Source organism: Thalia democratica, chromosome 6 (genome assembly GCF_965202585.1).
Source record: "Thalia democratica chromosome 6, ktThaDemo2.hap1.1, whole genome shotgun sequence".
NCBI lineage: Eukaryota > Metazoa > Chordata > Thaliacea > Salpida > Salpidae > Thalia > Thalia democratica.
Genome location: NC_139170.1, coordinates 43,632,726 through 43,651,226, shown reverse-complemented (window position 1 = coordinate 43,651,226; position 18,501 = coordinate 43,632,726). Strand labels below are relative to the sequence as shown.

The 18,501-nt window shown below is 27.2% G+C and overlaps 1 protein-coding gene across 1 annotated transcript; it reads right to left on the bottom strand.

The window, feature by feature from the left end:
* Positions 1 to 2,354: 2,354 nt before the first annotated feature.
* On the bottom strand, positions 2,355 to 8,669 carry LOC145839534 (thimet oligopeptidase-like). The gene is made up of 14 exons (XM_082947134.1): positions 8,569 to 8,669; positions 8,115 to 8,240; positions 7,575 to 7,716; positions 7,063 to 7,171; positions 6,789 to 6,931; positions 6,383 to 6,533; positions 5,888 to 6,002; positions 5,184 to 5,309; positions 4,757 to 4,947; positions 4,440 to 4,564; positions 3,982 to 4,104; positions 3,608 to 3,754; positions 3,067 to 3,221; positions 2,355 to 2,784 (listed from the first exon to the last, which is right to left on the bottom strand). The coding sequence occupies exons 1-14, from the start codon at positions 8,607 to 8,609 to the stop codon at positions 2,622 to 2,624; spliced, it is 1,857 nt and encodes a 618-aa protein (XP_082803260.1). The 5' UTR covers positions 8,610 to 8,669; the 3' UTR covers positions 2,355 to 2,621.
* Positions 8,670 to 18,501: the final 9,832 nt, after the last annotated feature.

Genomic DNA, 18,501 nt, shown 5'->3' with positions numbered 1-18,501 from the left:
AATATAGGTTTTCAGTAAAATTGTTTTCTTTTGCTGTTTTGATTTGCTCCTTATATAATAAATCATTGTACTCTCTGGCTTTGACCGGTTGTAACTAAAAGTTTAATTGGAAATTTCAAGTTTATTAAAGAGTAACTATTAGTTTTTTGAAAAAGTTAAAATAAGAACAACATGTAAAAAAGTGCCTATAAACCTTCCCCCCTTACCCCTCACTATTTCGCACTTATTTTTTTACAAACATTAAGATTTTTATTAACTTTTTTTCTAATTTTAATGTTTTTTTTTTGGAGGTTTAAAATTCAATAGTTTAAAAGGGTATCTTTTCTTTATTTAATTTTAATATGTTTTTCATTTTGATGACAGTATTTTTCTCAGGAGCTCAATTTTTTTAAGTTTAGTTGGTGAGGCTGTTGAACTTTTAATAGAATTTTAAAGATAATTTACAAATAAGTAACCCTTATAGCAGTAAAAAATTGGTTAGTTAGTTTTCATGTGGCCATAGGGGTAAAACACTTATTTTTTAATTTTAGATAAGCTTGTTATTTTCAGAGTAAAAAACTAAAACTGCTTTAGTCAGCCTGAATATTTTTATAATTTGGTCTGTTTTAATTTATCTTGGGTCATCTTGAGTTTTTAACATTTCTAAGTTATCCTGATTATGAGGCAAGGCAACCATGTTTCAACGATTTTATCTAAAACTTTTGCTTTGTTTATGAAAAAATTAAACCAAAAGTCATATAAAGTAGACTAAATGTTCCTAAAATGTTAAACTACTCTAAGTAATCAAAGTTTCTAAGTTAAGGCTATTTACTTTATTTAAATATATGACTGTTTCAATAATACTAGTTTTCATTTAATATAAGTCTAAATTATTTTTCTAGTGAACTAAAAGTTAATAATAAACTTCTTATTTTTTTTTTCAGAACTTAAACTTTACATTTAAATATAGTTTAATTAAATATTTTATTAACTTTATGATAACAATAATCAATTATAATTAAGTTCATGTATGCAGATTAAAATCAAATTTCTTAGACTTTAGTGATTTAAGGTTCTTATCTTTTTTTTTCAAAATATTTAATTCATGACAAGTTTTGTTCTTTTATTGTCCAGTTTTAATAGAAGTGATCTCTAAAATTTAAAAAAACCATGTGGGTATATTATCTCAAGTTTAATCCTTTGCAGTAGCTTTGTTTTTATTTTATGTTTAGATAGCTTGTAGATGACACTTAAGCATGTCCTGTTTTAGGGAATTTTCAACTTAGTTTACTTACCGCAAGATATCGATTTTGCGGTAATTCTTGAAGAAATTTTGCTTTTTTGAGTTCATTTGCGGCAGTCAGCTAAGAGTTTGCGGCAGTGAAGTGGGCAAAATGGTCGTTTTCAAAATTGGAGTTTTAAAAGAGATTTCGTTCTAAAAAATAACGAAAACGCTACAGATACTTTTTTTTTTCTTACAAAATTTCAAGGTGGTGCAGATGCGGCAGTGCAACACCCCACGCGACGCCCCTGACTTAGACTATTAGTTATTAAGTAAACTACTGATAATATCAAGTAGTCTTGTACAATAATGCATTCTACAATTTTGTTATTCTAGTATTTGCTTGTTCAAGTTTTCATGAATGACAAGTATAAGTTAACGAAAGTGACAATTAAAACTTTAAAACAAATTAAACCTCTAAACTTCATGTTTGATATGCAAAAAAACATTTTATAACAGCTGGAAAATTATTAAAAACAACAATTTTACTAACAAAAAGGCAATACAAAAACCGAGGACTACAAAAATATTTGCAGTACAAAAATCGTGAATATACATGGAAGATTAGAAAAAATCATGAATCGTTCTTCCGCTTAATTGTATATTTTTCACGCGTTTACTTTGTTTGAATTAAATAAAAATTTAAGCCAACTGTTTCTTCAAACGTAAAAATATGAATCTTTTTCCTTTTTGAGGATAATTTGCTTTATAAAAATTTTAACTATTTTAACAACTCAAACATTCGTGGTTGAAACATTTTATGAACAACAAGTTTTTTAGTTATAATATCAGTTTAAAGTAATTAATTTACCACTACATGAGAAGCAAATTACTTTTAAAAGCAGGTTCTATAATGCCGAAAAAACAAAGTTGTTGAAAATACTTTAATCTAGAGCCCTTTAAATTCTGCTACAAAACTTTAAAAGTTCAGTATATTGGGATGCAAAAATTATCCTAAATTTAAAATTAATATTAGTAAGACAAATATAAGCTGTCTATTTTTTTCTGAATCAAAATCTAAAGTGCAAATCTCTAAAACGATGTTAAAAACTAAACAAGAAGAAAATTAAAATCCGTTCAACTTATAGCTAGTGTTTTAAAAGTTTAACTACTTTAAAATGTGTGGATATTTTTTAAACGTAATAAAAAACTACAAAATTCATGCACTCTACTAACTACATCGAAAGCATAAAATTAAAAACAAGTATGAAACAATTTGTCTCAGAATTTTCTGAAGTCAACACGAGTGCAAAGATAAACGACAAAAATATAAATCTATAAAATTTATTTGCCTAAAAACTTAAATAATCATGATTGATTTCACATTAACCTAATCACTCAAACTAAATACTAAAGCACATTATTGCGTCAATCCTTTCGCTGTGAGGAATGCTTGCTGATTGGGTTTTCTACCGAGGAAGTTGTGCAGCATATCGGTGGCATCAACTGAACCACCAGGTTTCAATATGCACTTCCTGTAATCCATTCCCACCTTACTGCTCATCACCCCCTCCTTCTTAAACCTGATTGGTTGATATAATTGTTTGTATTAATTTTGAGCTGGTCGTGTTTACCATACTTTATATAAAAGTTTTAATAATAAAGTACTGTTCTAAACTATTAAAACAATAAATAATTAAGGTATGTTAAAATAGTCGTAGCTAAACGAGGTTTACAAAAACTTGTTATTATTCTATCTTGGTAACTTTGAGCACATTAAAAACATCTGTAAACAATGTAAATATCAAGGTACGATTTCTATCTTGATAATATGCTTACATTAAGGTTTACAAACTACTAATCACCTTGACATGAACATGTCGAAACAGAAGACTTCGCTCCACAGGTATCCGTAATACTGCGCATCGTAACCACCCGCTATGTGGCCGAAGTTTGCCGGCATGCAAGTACCTTCCGTTGCTGGGATTCCTATGATGTTCGAACAACAATCCGCGTACACCTGTTTCATAAAAGTTTTTGATTGTTTTGTAAACTTGTTTTATATACTTTTGGTTTAATGTGTAGCGATTAGAGTTCTCAATTTTGGGTTCAATAGACAAATACAAATGTAAATAGAACTTTATTTGAATATGAATTAGATATTAGCTGTATACTCCTAACAGATTGAAAGGTTGACTTTTAACAAAACATAATTAAAACATAGTAATTACATAAGATGTTGTAACTAGGCAATGACTTACTAAAAGACATTTGAGGTTTGATCTAGAAAACTGTATGCTTTACAAGCATCAAAAAATAGTCTGTTTCCAAAAAAAGCAGTCAAAATAATTATAAACTAAAACTTTAAAACACAAAAACCTGTAAAACAAGTGCAAATTGTCAAACCTTAGCAAGATCAGGGGTGGTTTGCATTGTGTGAATAGTGATGTCTAACGTGGTGAGCGCTATTTGTCTCAAGTAGAAAACACCGCAGTTCGCGTTCCTGCTTGATATCAGCTTCTCGAGCATGCTGTCCGGCACCTTGTCGTTTGTCTGTTGAAAAAAAAAATAGCGCTAGATATTGATTGAAACACTTTGAATTAAAACTTACACAATACAATTTTTTTAGCGACAACTAAAATTATAAGAATTTTATTATTAAAAAAAAATAATAAATGGTAGTGTCTGAACATGTTCAAGTAAACATTATATTACAAAAAGTAATACTTGTTAATGTCTGAACATATTTAACTACCATAAATATTACAACAGATATAAACTTGGTAGTGCCTGGACATGGCCGACAAAGGTTCTTTTTCCCAGCACCAGTTTTCAAGCATCTGGCTCGGAGCTTCAACAAAATCTCTTTCCACCGCAGTTCCGCTGAAACGAGCGTATCTAGCCTGTATATATAAACTTGTTAAACGTCAATTCAAAATAAGACAAAACTCAAGTCGAGACATTTCAAATTACGGCATTTAAATTCTTATAAAAATATTTAAAGCGCCCCATTTAAAAAGAAAAATTGAGTTTTCTAATGTACTTGAAGGTATAGTATTAGATTATGATGGTAAAAACTTTCTTGAAGAAAAATCATCAAAATAGATAGTTTATAATAACTATGAGTTATTGAAATTTTAAAGGTCGTGCATCCTTAATTTTGATATGTAATTTTTATGAAAAAAAATAATTATTTATACATTTACAAAAACAACAATAATTTACTAATGTTATTCACCTCAGCGCATATCTGATGCATGACGTGTCCGAATTCATGGAAGTAAGTTTCAACTTCATCGTGGAGCAACAACGAAGGTTTGTCTGAAGTCGGTTTCGTGAAGTTGGCTACCATCGCTGCTACGGCTGTTGTTGCAAAGCAAGTTAGTTGTTAGAACATTTTTTGATTTTGATACCACTAAGTTTAGGAAAATATTTTCGTGCGGCTTTTTTTTACGCGAAGCTTTTCGACATGTGCTCAACGTGTTACGACAATAACTGTTGTAATAACCAAAAAAATTTTCACATTAATCTTAAGCTGCAAATAATTAATATTACCTGATTGCCTCGTTCCGTCCCGATTCACGCAGCCAGGAGTCAGCCCAAAGCACGCGGCGTGTCCGTACTTTCCCTCCCTCGGGTGCAAGTCCAGGTAGAAGTGGCCAATCACGTGAGAGGACTCGTCATCGACGACCTTGTACAGTGTGACGTCACTGTGCCAAACTTCCGCACCTTCCACTTTGCTGTATCTGGTTTGAAAAATATGTACGTTTGAATTTAAAAATTTTTGGAACTTTAAATTTGTAGCACTGTATGGACCAAATGTAATTAAAAGTCTGAAAGTTTGCTAAAATGTTTAATATTAAGAGTAAAGCCATTTAACTAATGATAAGACTCAAGTTATTTTAGAAAACAACAACTTTTTACTTAATTTTTTTTTTAATGCAACACACTGACTTCTGATGAAATAACAAAAAAAGCTTACTTGAGACCCAATAAATTTTCATAAATTTTAAGCAATCCTTCGGTGACTGTTTCCATTGGAAAATATTCCTTCAGTTTATCGTGATCAACTGAGTACATTTCTTTTTCTACTTTGTAGGAAAAGTACCTTTAATATAAAAGTTATAAATTCTCTTTTCCTTATAAGCATTTTTCAAAATAAACTAAAATTAATTAATTTCAAGACGGGTACTTTAAAAAAATAAACTTATTAAGTTTTTTGAAGCAAAGTTATAAAAAACTTTTCACTATACAACTTATCTACTAAAGCCTTAATTTCTAGAAACATATGAGAGTATCTAATAAATATAAATTTTCAAGCGGATTGTTACTTAAGAATAAAAGTGAAAGTACTTAAGTTTAAAATCTTTTATAATTTACTTCATGTAAACTTATTTTGATTTCAAAAAAATTTACCACAATATTCTTAAATTAATTGTAAGTTCATTTTAATAAGAAAAGTAAAAAATTATTTATTTTATGTACATTAAAATTATTCAGCTCAAAATACACAAAATAAAAAGACTTTTAATTTAGTCTGAGTATTCTTCAAATTTTAAAATCATTTCTTAGTATTTGGTACTTTTTTAACTTTTTCTTAAAATTTCCGACAGAATATATTGAGTAGTTAGACTGGTCAATATAGTTTAAATTAAATGTATACAATAAATTAAATAATAAACTTACATTCTATCATACATGTTAATTTTACCATCAAAAGGTTCACCATTTTTCTCACACTCTTCTTTTTTGTATTTCAACATCAAGTCAATGTCTTTTTCTCCCAAGGGCTTCAATTTTTCTGTTTGTTAATAAAATAAGTAATTTTGTATCAAAGGCGATTTTAATTCTATCAAAAGTTGTATTAATTCAGTGAAAAAAGTAAAGAAATAAATAAGTTATATCTCAACAAAAAAATGATTCATTCTACATTAAAAATAACACGAGCTCTGTTATTTTTGAACAAAAAAATAATTTTAATATTGATGCCTTTTACTTGTTTAAAATGTATAACTTAAAAAAAATTAATAGAAATTAATTGCTTATAACAATATTTTTGGACTTAAAATTAATTGTTTATAAATACGTTATATTTAAACACACCCCACAATGTAAATTGCGCAAAATTTAAATAAGAAATCACAAACTTATCATTGAAAATATATACTTAACATACAATACCTGTAAGTGAAGTCAAGAATTCTTGTACATTCTGTGGATTTTTAGCCATTCTCATTTCGTGAATGTAGGCGGCGTGCGACTCATAACCGAGCAGCGTGGCTTTCTTCCTGCGCAAGTCGACCAGTTGCTGCAAGATCTTCGAATTTGCATCCTAAAAAATAAATGGTAAGTTATGTCTTTGAAATATATTGAACAACTGATGCTGCTGGTCATTGAAATATACAGGGTTGCCATTGTTTTTTCAAAATTTTTCCATGTTTTGAATGGTAATTAAAAAAATAAATGGTAAGTTGTATCTTTGAAACATATTGAATAAATAGCTGCTAATTGATTGAAAACATTTGGGTAGGCATACAACAAAAAAGTTTTTTATACAGTTTTAAATGAAAGTGGTGACATTTCAAACCTTGCATCTCGAATCAAACGCTTTGTTCATGGCCTTGCGCGTGGAAGACACACAGCATTTCTTCATCAGTGGGAAGTAGTGGGGATACTGAAGAGTCAGCTGGTATGTTCCATCTTCGTTCTTATCCAGTGAGTTGATGAAATCTGTTATTGAAATTTTAAGAAATTATTACTTGTAACTCGCTCAAAAAATACCATTAAACCAAATAAAATGTTTTATATCATTCAGTATACAAAGTATTTAATTTTTTTTTTGTTAATATAAAGTCACTGACCATCATCAAGCCCCTGTAGTTGGTCCCTGTTGAAGCTTAGTTTTGTGTTTTCTTCACTCAGGTTCTTCTTAAATGTGATGCCAAGATCGCTCTCTTGAGTCTTTATTTCCTGTTTGTTAAAGTTAAACTTTGTTAAAATAGTACTTTGAAGAAAAACAAAAATGGAACTTTAATGATCTTATATTTCAAAGTTGTTTAATTTGAGCTAAAATAGATAACCAATACCTTTGACATTTGCATTTTTGTAGTTTGTTTAAAACAACAAATGCAAGTTATTTGTCTTCTACTAAAACATTAGTTAGATTTTACAATTAAAAATTTTCATTGTTTAACAACTTTAACAAATATCTATAAAAATTTAAAGGCATGCTATAAATTAAAAAGTAAATTACTCTACAAACCTTAGAAAATAACATATTACGATATTTGTATTTGAAAAGCAAAACAAACTTTGTCTATGATTGTTTAGTACGTTTTAAAACAGAATAACATAAGTTAAAATAAACTCAAACCTCAACTTCTTTTCTCAGATTTTCATCTAAATGCAACCCGTTTCTTTTGCCTTCTTTCACAATTCGCTCAAGTAATCTTCCAAGCTCTTTGTCATTTTCTATCACTTGCTTTGTACCTTCTGCTTCATAGACTGCATTCATCCTGAAAAAAAAAGTTTAAAACATGTTAAAATTTTTAAATAATTGAGTACATTATTACATAAAACTTGTTTAAAAGGATCTCTAAACTCTATATATATTTTTAATTTTTAACAAAACTGATAAAATAAGTCCTAGTGTATACCAAAAATATCATAAAGTAATTAGTTCTAGTATAAAATAACGACTTAATTTGAATACACCTACAAAATAAAACTTAAAACTTTCATCAAAAGATAGTAACTAAGCCAAACTTATATTTACCATTATAATTAAATGTTTTAAATTTAAGTAGTATACAGTTAGTAGGTAACTACAAACTATAAATTAAAACTATATGTCAGATAGTAAAAACAAAAGTTTAATTTTTAGTTATACAAACATGCTAAACATTAAAACTACCTGTCAAAAGTATTTTTGTCCATGCTCATTTTAACGGCATGAGCAGCAAATTTTTTGGCAGCTTCTGTGCTCGCATCTCGCCTATCTTTATCAGGGTGGACACTTTTGTAAAACCCCAAGCATCTCCTGTTAATAAAAAAATAAATAGTTCACACACACATAGCTTGACAAATTAAAAAAACTAACATGCATACTTATTTTACACAAGCATACTTAAAGCACAAGTTCTTTTTATCAACATTAGTCTGATACAAAACGTGTTCTTTAAACTGTAAGTAATGTTATATAAATCAGCTTACATTCATAAGATAACCAGTTTTTGTAAATTTCAAAAATATCTAAACCCTTCAAAGTTTTGTTAAAATTTATCTGCTACTGACAAAAGCAAATAAAACAAGTTTAATTTAATTTTTTTTAAGTCACAAAATAAGTCACAAAACAGCCAAAATAGTACTTGATTGTGGCAACTTCAGCTTCCATGTGAGCAAGTGGCATCAAAACATTTTCACAGGCGGCATCCTCTACATTCACTGAGTTGATTTGTGATCTGACCTGTACAATTGTCGCAATTGCTTCATCAGTCTTGCTTGAAATCTCTTCAGCACTGTAAGTCCAGCAGAGGCCTTCCAAAGACACATTTTTACTGTTTGTAACTGTTTCCATTTTCTTTTGTGTGTTTAAAATTTATGCTGAACAATTAAAATAAGTATGAATTTTAATACACATACATTAAATTTATAAATTGTTAATTTTAACTTGATTTTTAAAGTATGTACTATTAATGTGTAGATGTCCTAACTATCAACTATTTTTATAAGTCATTTTAAATTATTTTAAATATTTTTGAACAAAATGACACTAATAACCTACAAAATTGAATGTTTTTTAGTTTTATATTCAGTTTCACAATACTGCCACTTTTAAAACAAAAAAAGCAAGAATGACCAAAAACTAGCCTGATTTAATAATAAGAAATAACAAAACTACTACTATTTAAATCTTAAAATCATAACAGTAATAAAAGGACTTGGTATGTGGAAAAACCATTATTGAAAACTTTTTTAATTCATAAAATCTAGCATGACTTTATAGAAACAATTTAAAACTGCAAACAAGCTAGAGCTCTATTAAAATTTTTAAGTATACAAGAGCTAAAAAATACACAAATCTAACTTATACCCTACACATTCCCAAAAACATTTATTCTTTCAAACTTTTGAAACTATCATGGCAAAAAAAACAACATGTAACATTAGTAAGTACAGGGTTCCCACTCATTTTTTCAAAAAATTTTCCAGGTTTTCTAAATTTCTTCCAGGTTTTTAGAAGTACACATTTTTGGGTCTATTTATAGTTTAGAGTTAAGTTAAAGGCAAGAAACTGTGTTAAATAGTATAAAAACATTAAAAAGATACTGTAAAGCTACTTTAAATATGTTTTTTAACAAAAAAATATTTTGATGATGACAAAAAAATGTTGTTTATATGATAGATTTTTTGAGTCAAATCAAAACTTTACTACTGAACATGTGAGAATTGTTAAAATTCTATGTTTTTTTAGTGATTTTTGTTTGAAATTCCAGTTTTTTATGCTTAGATTGTTGAATTTCAGGTTTTTCAAGGTTTTTCCAGGTAAAGTGGCAAACCTGTAAGTATAAGTAATTTTATCAGTGAACTCTTTGTGCCCTAGATTCTGGTTCTTTTACTTAAATAAGATCACAGATGGATGCAAAATATAATTAAAAAAACAAATAATAATTTATTTTAAACATAATAATATAAAGGTTGCAGGCTAATTTAAATGTCTAAGTCCATAATGTCTAATATAAATCTACTTGTAAAAACCCACCTTGTCCCCTTATGGTCTTAAATAAAATCAAATTATGGTCTTAACTAAAATCACATTATGGACATAACTAAAATCACATTATGGACTTAACTAAAATCACATTATGGACTTAATTAAAATCACATTATGGACTTAACTAAAATCACATTATGGACTTAACTAAAATCACATTGTGGACTTAACTAAAATCAAATTATGGTCTTAACTAAAATCACATTATGAACTTAACTGAAATCAAATTATGGTCTAAACTAAAATCAAATTATGGTCTAACTATAATCAAATTATGGTCTTAATTAAAATCAAACTATGGTCACTAAAATCACATTATGGTCACTAAAATCACATTATGGTCTTAAAATCACATTTTGATCTTAACTTTAAAAAATTACTAAGGGAGATTAAGAATGAAAAACGAGAGTACAAGTTGAAATTAGAAGTTTAGATGAAAGCTTGTATTTTTCATAAGTTTGCTTTTTTGAAAGATATAAAATTAAAAATAGTAGTAAAGTTTAAAACTTTTTAAAAATATCTTTAATTTAAATATTTCAAGTTGAAATTTTTGGACCAGTTTTAAACAACTTTTAGGTAAATAAACTCATTTACAATGAGATCTTAGATTTGAACCTATAAGTTATTTTTTGGTATTTATTTTATTATAATAAAATTTTTAGAAAAGTTCCATAAAAATTATAAAGTTAGTAAGTCTGAGCTTTAAAGTAGTAGTATTTTATATACTGTAATACTTATAATATACAAAATGTTTATACTTTTAGTAATACATCAAGGAGTTATAATTCATGCCCATTGGGGTCCACTTTATTTGTTAAAATTTGGTTCCAATAAGTTTCTTACTAAAGGCTAAAAAACACAACTTCATAAAAAACCTTGTTTCCCCATCTTTTCTAATCCAATTTTTACCAAAATTTTACAGTTAACTCAATACTAATTTTTCAAAAGGTAACTAACTAAAAGTAAAAATTATAAAAAAACTCTATTAACAGGAAGCCAGCCTTCATGTTTTTTAATTCAAGAATTTTTTTTTAAACTTTAAAACTAAATTATGTCACATCAATCAATTAAATCATTTTATGAATGTTTCCAAAAAAGTCAAGACCTTTAGCTTAAATTATAAAAGTGGATAGATACACATGAACATTTTAATTCTTGGGAAAGTTTACAATGAAAAAGTTGTGTCTAAACATTATATATTTTTCTATTTACTACATTTATTGGAAAACTTTACAAAATGCCTTTCTCTCATACTTAATAATAACAATAAAATGTTAAAATTGTTATCAATAAATTAAGTTTATTGTCCTATATCATCAGCATTAAAACCTTGGCCATTTAATCTAAAATATTCATAAGAATTTGACCAAAATTAAAATAATAACACAAAAAATTCATATGTTGTTACTCACAAAATGTGTTTGGCTTAAACATTACTTAAACATTTAAACAACTTATACATATCTTATGATTTTTTTTTCTGAACTGATTATTCCTTATGGTGAAACAAAAAACAAACTCATGAATAATAAATTTTGTACTTAGTTGGCCTTTTATTTAATAGAAATTTCTTCAAAGTCTTTAAAAGTATAAGTTTCTTTAAGGGAAAAATTTAATTCAAGGCTTTAAAATGTATTACAGTTACTAAAATGTACTGTTAAGTAATGCTACTTTAAGTGTGTTTTATAATGAATAAAACTCTAAGTAATATTTTTGTATATTTCTTATCTAATTAAAAGTTCTTTGTAATCCACATAAGAATGTGGTTTATTTAACTTAATTGACAGTATATTTATAATATACTTGGAGACCACACTATAAACCATAAAATATACCTAACTATTACTGGTATTAAATAATACTTAGGGCTACTCTATATAAAACTCGGCATGACATAAATGAGCATATTGTATTAAATAACTTTTGCAAACACCAACAAGTATATAGAACCATGTAAAACTTAATGCTTTAGAAACTAGTTGCATATTATCAAAACCTTTAAACACAATTCAAATCTGAAACAAATATACTTTAAGAATATTAAAATTAGAATGAAAACTAACTGCCTGAACCTAAAATTATAAGAATACTTATGAAAATAAAACATTCTTAAATACCAAAACTTTACATAACACAAAGAAACAATGTAAAGTCTGTTCTGGAATTACATTTTTACTGCAGCAAGGCCCTGGCTCGAATGAATCTCTGTTCCAACTGATGAGTATTTATATATCACTGTAGTATGTGAATTCAACATTGCATCAGTAAACACTTGACCTTGCGAGCTTTCTCTTAAACACTTGGATTAACAAGGTTTTCTCAAAACTTTCTATCAAATCAAAACAGTTTTCAATTTCAGTTTGATATCCTGTTATACCATCATTTTACAGAATTGCAACTCTTGAGTTAAAAGCTGTCTTGAGTGGTCTTAAACTGTCCTAAGTTATACTTAATTTTTTCATATCATAAAAAAAAGTTTTTTAACAAAGTTGGTTATAAATAGTGATGTACCGGACTCACTATCCGGGTCCGGGTCCGGCCGGATATTGCCATTTTTGTCTGATATCCGGATCCGGCCGGATTCTAATTTGAAAAAAAAGTCCGGATCCGGTTCCGGCCGGATTCTAATTTGAAAAAAAAGTCCGGGTCCGGTTCCGGCCGGATTCTAATTTGAAAAAAAAGTCCGGGTCCGGTTCCGGCCGGATTCTAACTTGAAAAGAAAGTCCGGATCCGGGTCCGGCCGGACCCGAAATTGTGGGTCCGGTACATCACTAGTTATAAAATAGCAAAATTTTACAACTAAATCAAGTAATTCTCATTCAAAGTATACAAAAAAACTGTCCTGGAGTAAATAAAAATATAACTACTTTGAGCTTTTTATTTTCAAAAAACAAAACTATTTTGAGTCAGTTGGAGTTTAAAAAAGTATCCTGAGTTATTTTGAGTTGTTCTGAGTTTTTCAAAAACTTCAAAATTTCCTGATTATGTGTGTGGCAACACAGATTTTACATGTAAAAATGTCCAAAATCCCAAGGTTTTCCTTTATTTTTTCAGAAAGTATCAAATGTATCAAATGATAATAGAAAGAATTTTCAAAACTATATTTTCCTAACTTTTTAGACTATTTTAGGTTAAATGTAAATATAAAGCAATTAAAACTTACACACCTTTACTTTTCTGCAAGTCTCAATATATTATAACCTTATATTTTATATGAAAAAATTTCCTTTATTTTTTCAGAAAGTATCAAATGTATCAAATGATAATAGAAAGAATTTTCAAAACTATATTTTCCCAACTTTTTAGACTATTTTAGGTTAAATGTAAATATAAAGCAATTAAAACTTACACACCTTTACTTTTCTGCAAGTCTCAATATATTATAACCTTAAATTTTATATGCATTTAATAAGAACAAAAATATTCAACTAAGCCACTTGAATTGTTTTTACTTTTCTGTAATACCACAAACAGCCTTGAATTTTTGCAGATGCCTGACTATTTCCTTATCTTTAATGATAATATTTTATTTTTAATTATCTAAAACAAACAATAAAGTAAAACTATGTTTAAAACTTATAGTCAATGTAAATTAAGTAGGTATTCAGGTATTTTAAGGCTAACTTTTAACTTTAATAAATATATTTCACAGCATCTAAAATACATTGTATTAATTTTGTTAAACTGCTAGATCTTTATACAATATAATAGTTATTTCAAGTTTAAATAAAATATTTACTTTGATTATTAATTTTAGGCTGCAAAAAGAATGAACTTTACAGTCTTGGAACAAAAATAGTCAAAGAAAAGAGCTTAAGTTAAGGCTGTAGGGGGTAATACACTTTTTTTTACAAAATTAAACTTTGGCTTTTATATGAAAGCTTTAAATACAAACTACAAGCCAGTTTTTAAAGAATTCAAAAATATCATTTAACTTTTGAAATATTTTTTTTTTTGTAAAAAGTTTTCAATACAAACATGTGGACCACAAATTTTTGGGGTCAATTTTCAGAAGTTTCAAAATTCACTAAAAAATTATCTTCTCCTTCATTTTTCAAGCAATCTTTTTTAAATTTGTAGGAAATGTTCCTTATATTAATAGAAAAAACATTATTTATGAATTTTAATAATTTAAGAAAATAAAAATTGTATCACATAAATTTAAAAAAAAAATAATTCTAAAGTAATGTTTTCCTGTTATTGTATAAAGATTAGATTGTGAAAGTTGGAAGAAGATTGCTTGAAAAATGTAGGAGGAGATAGGTTTTATATAAAATAGTCTTTTTTGCTGTTTTAGTTTTTCCTTCCTCCTATAGGTAACCTATTATGCGGCCCGACTTTGACTGGTCATATCTCATGAAATAATTCAAATTGTTTTAAACGATAAAAAGCATCTTGAAGCTTAGAAAAAACTCTAAGTACAACATGGTAAACCACAAAACCTTAAAATGATTTTTTTTTATATGGCCTAAAGATGGGTTTAAAAACTCTCTGAGTTGTAAGATTAAAACCCATGGCCAACACATATACAAGTTTATCAAGTTCTATATCTTGTAAAAGAGCCTATGCACTGTAGAAAAGCAACATTGATCAGTTATTTGGAAACTGCTGCTTTTAAATTGCTAGTTTTGAACATTTTACTATGCTTTACAATTTGTACATAATTGTATGTTATTTTATAATAATAACAAACAAATGGATTTTCTGTTAAAAATAATTTATCAACAAACATATCCTGATAGGGTGGGTATAAATATGCCAAAGGGACACTTTTGCGCAAGGGGACATTTTTGCACTAAGACACTTTTGCACAAAGGATCACTTTTGCACTGTTCAAAATGTTTTTTAATTACTTATTTGTTTTGTTAAAATTTATTTTTTGTTTATTTTATTTTAACTATCACTGTTACCCCTAACTCTTAACCTTGGTCAGTATTGTTTTTTCTTACTTTTGTTTCTCAAAAATAAAATTAATTACTTTTAATTTATTCATTTTTTATTAATAACTTTTATTAGTTATTTTTACTATCTATGTTACCCTTAACCCTAACCAGTAGGTTACTTATTTTTCTTCTTTTATGTTTTTGTACTAATTTATCTTTTAGTTCTATATTTTTTTAGTAATTTTTATTTTAATTTTTTACTGTTGGTGCAAAAGTGTCTTTGTGCAATATTTTTCTTTTTTTAAAAAGTGTCATCGTGCAAAAGTGTCCCTTCCTGCATATATAACCCTTTGTGCAAAAGTATCTTAGTGCATACTTGACCCATTACCATCCTAGTACTCTCTTTTTTCTTCTTAGCATGTATTTGTATTATACAATGATCAAAAAATTCTAACATTAAATTTAGCATCAAATGTTGTTTAGTTTGGTGTAACCTAAGCTAGGGGCTCCATTTAAACAAATCAAAATTTTAGAACTTTTCATTTACATAAAAGATTTTTGAACAGCTTTTTTCTGGTGGATAACTTACTAAAAATATATAACAGAATGCATTTCATTTTCTTTAAATTTATTTAAGTACTTTCAAGTAGGACTTGTCAGAAATTGTTTCCTACTGGATTCGAATAAATACAAATTGAAATAAAATTATACTGCAGCTTAAAGTTTTAAGATATAAAATGACGTAATAATCAAATATTAAAAATTAAATAAGTGCTAATGCTAAACAAATTTGGCAAACTAATAAAACTCAGTAAAAATTAAAACAATCTAAATAAAGAAGCAATAAAAATTTTAAATTAAAAATGTGCTTAAAAATAAAGTTTAACAAGAAACTAATTACTTTGAATTGAAATTGAATTGAAAATGTTGCCCAATCGCCAATACTTCTCATCGATTGGGCAACATTTGTTGGACAATCCTGAGTGTGTTAATAATTATAAAAAGGACAATTTTTCAGTCTTAGTGAGAGCGGAGAACTCTTTTAAATTGCATATTCTGGAAGCCTTATGTATTCAATCTTTAAGGCCCAGTTTATGTAAGCAGAAAAAGTTCGTTTACCAAACTAGACTTTTTAAATCCTTATATTAGTAATTTCAAAGTAATTAGTTTCTTGTTAAACTTTATTTTTAAGCATAGTTTCAATTTAAAACCTTTATCGCTTCTTTATTTAGATAGTTTTAATTCTACCGAGTTTTATTATTTTACCAAAATTGTTTGGCATTAGCAGTTATTTAATTTTTAATATTTGATTATAACGTCATTTTATATCTTAAAACTTTAAACTGCAGTATAATTTTATTTCAATTTGTATTCATTCCAATCCAGTAGGAAACAATTTCTGACGAGTCCTACTTGAAAGTACTTAAATAAATTTAAAGAAAATGCAATGCATTCTGTTATATATTTTTAATAAAAGATTTTATTAATGTCCTTCATTTCAAGTTGTTTTTTTTTTTTTTTTTTTTTTTTTGTTTGATCACAGATGCTAGCCAAAAACATATATTATATGTGTTTGATAATATTTTTATAACAATGTAGATGAATTAGATTTCTTTCCCAAATATACTTAAAAAAAAAATTAAGTTAAATTCAATGTCAATTTATTAGTATGCTTAGTTATGATGTTTTTTCTGCTTTTCTTAGTTACATTATACAAAACACAAAATGTTTTGAATTAAACTATTTTCAGTAAAGGGGACTTCACATTATGGAGAATCGAGTTATGAAGGGTTACTTAACAGACATAGTTAAAAAAATTTTTAATCACAAATTTGTTTTTCTCGCTCTTAAATACTATCGAATGTTTAATGATCAACTTAATACTATATATTATTTATAGACCATATACATTAGGGTTTTCTGAAATTCTTTCTTCCGTTATGAGGGGCAATAACTAAAAACTATTAAAAAAAGTTGGTTATTAACTAGTTAAAGGGTATTAAAATAATCCTGCTTATTAGAATGCAATGTAAACCACTTAGATTCCCTTATACTAGTTAATGAAAAATTTGTTTTATCCTTTATTACTTATTAATGCCCCAGAAGGTGCTGATAACTAAAAATGTTCATTTTGAGAAGACCCTAACGTATATGGAATATAAATAAAATTACAGTAAATAGATTAAAAATTAAATATAAAGTACCAGCATTTAGTTTAAGTTGAGTACAAATTTAATTATGGTTTTTAATGCTGTTGTACACTACATTAAAACTTAACAACATCTTAATCATTTAAAGATATCCAAATTTTATACCTAGATCTCAAAAACGTAAATTATAAATTAAAATGTTATTGATGTCAAACAACTTGATCATAGACTACAAACTAAATAACATGTGACTTTTTACTGAATTATGTAAACTTTCTTAAATTTAAACTTCTAGATTTTAGTTTTTGCTATATTTCATATGTTTTTTTACTGAGTTATTTAAACAAAATTTTTACTACGGATAAAACTACTATTAAGCCTGACAATTAATTTTTTTAGCTTTTTTCCATTCAAATGAATTATCGTTAATTTTTCTTTTTTGGTTATAATAGCTGTGTTTTTTTAGTTTACTACAACAGATATAGTTGTAACTTAGTATGGATTTAACTGAATTACCAGAAACATTGAAAGAAAAACAAATAGTCAAGATCAATGGTGCTACAGTGAACTTATTTGAGAGTTACAGAAAGAATTCAATGTATTTCTTGAACGAAATGCGACCTAAAGGTGACGACTATGAGTTAATTAAAAAATGCTTTGAAGATAAAATGCGAAAACCTTGTTCAAAAAGTAGATCGATAAAAGTTTTTAAGCTTAAGATATATAGAGTAAATAATCGTGAAGGCAATGAAAAAGTTAAACAACAAAGCGATAACTTGCTACTTTATCATGGCACAAATCTTAACGGTATAGTTGGAATGCTTGAACTAGGTTTTAAGCCTTCAATTGACGGAAAATATGGACCCGGTGTTTATCTAACAGAAAGACCTCTCTGTGCAACATTATTTTCTGTTAGTAAAAACGGGGAAAATGAAACTTATAATAAATGGAAAGAAAACTCAAAATGTGGAAACAAAGTGGAATTTGAATTCAAAAAAGAAAATTTTATCTTTGTAAATGAAATCATTGAATCAGAAAAGCTGAAGAACAAGACTGTTTCTAAACAAAACAGCTCACCAAAAACGGACCTTGAAGGGACACTACGAAAGCATGAATTTGAAAAATATACCACAGAGAAAAACTGTAGGACTGATTCTATCGAAACTTATGAAAGTGACAGCTGTGGCAGAAAAATAAAAGTTTGTAATGGAACAAAGGAAGATGAACAAGATTATTATGCTTGCCATGAAAAGTTAACCATACCAAGATATTTGATACAGTGCTTACTAAAGATTATTCACAATGGAGAAAAATATTAAAATATTGGTTTATGTGTTGTTGTTTTTGAGATTCCATTTCTTTATAAGTTGTATTGTGCATTACTGTGGAAACAAGTTGCTGCTATTTTAACTATTTTATGTTATGAACTAAACTTTAAAAACATAAGTATATTTTATTATAGATACTAAGATAACTAATTTAGTTTTCATGAAA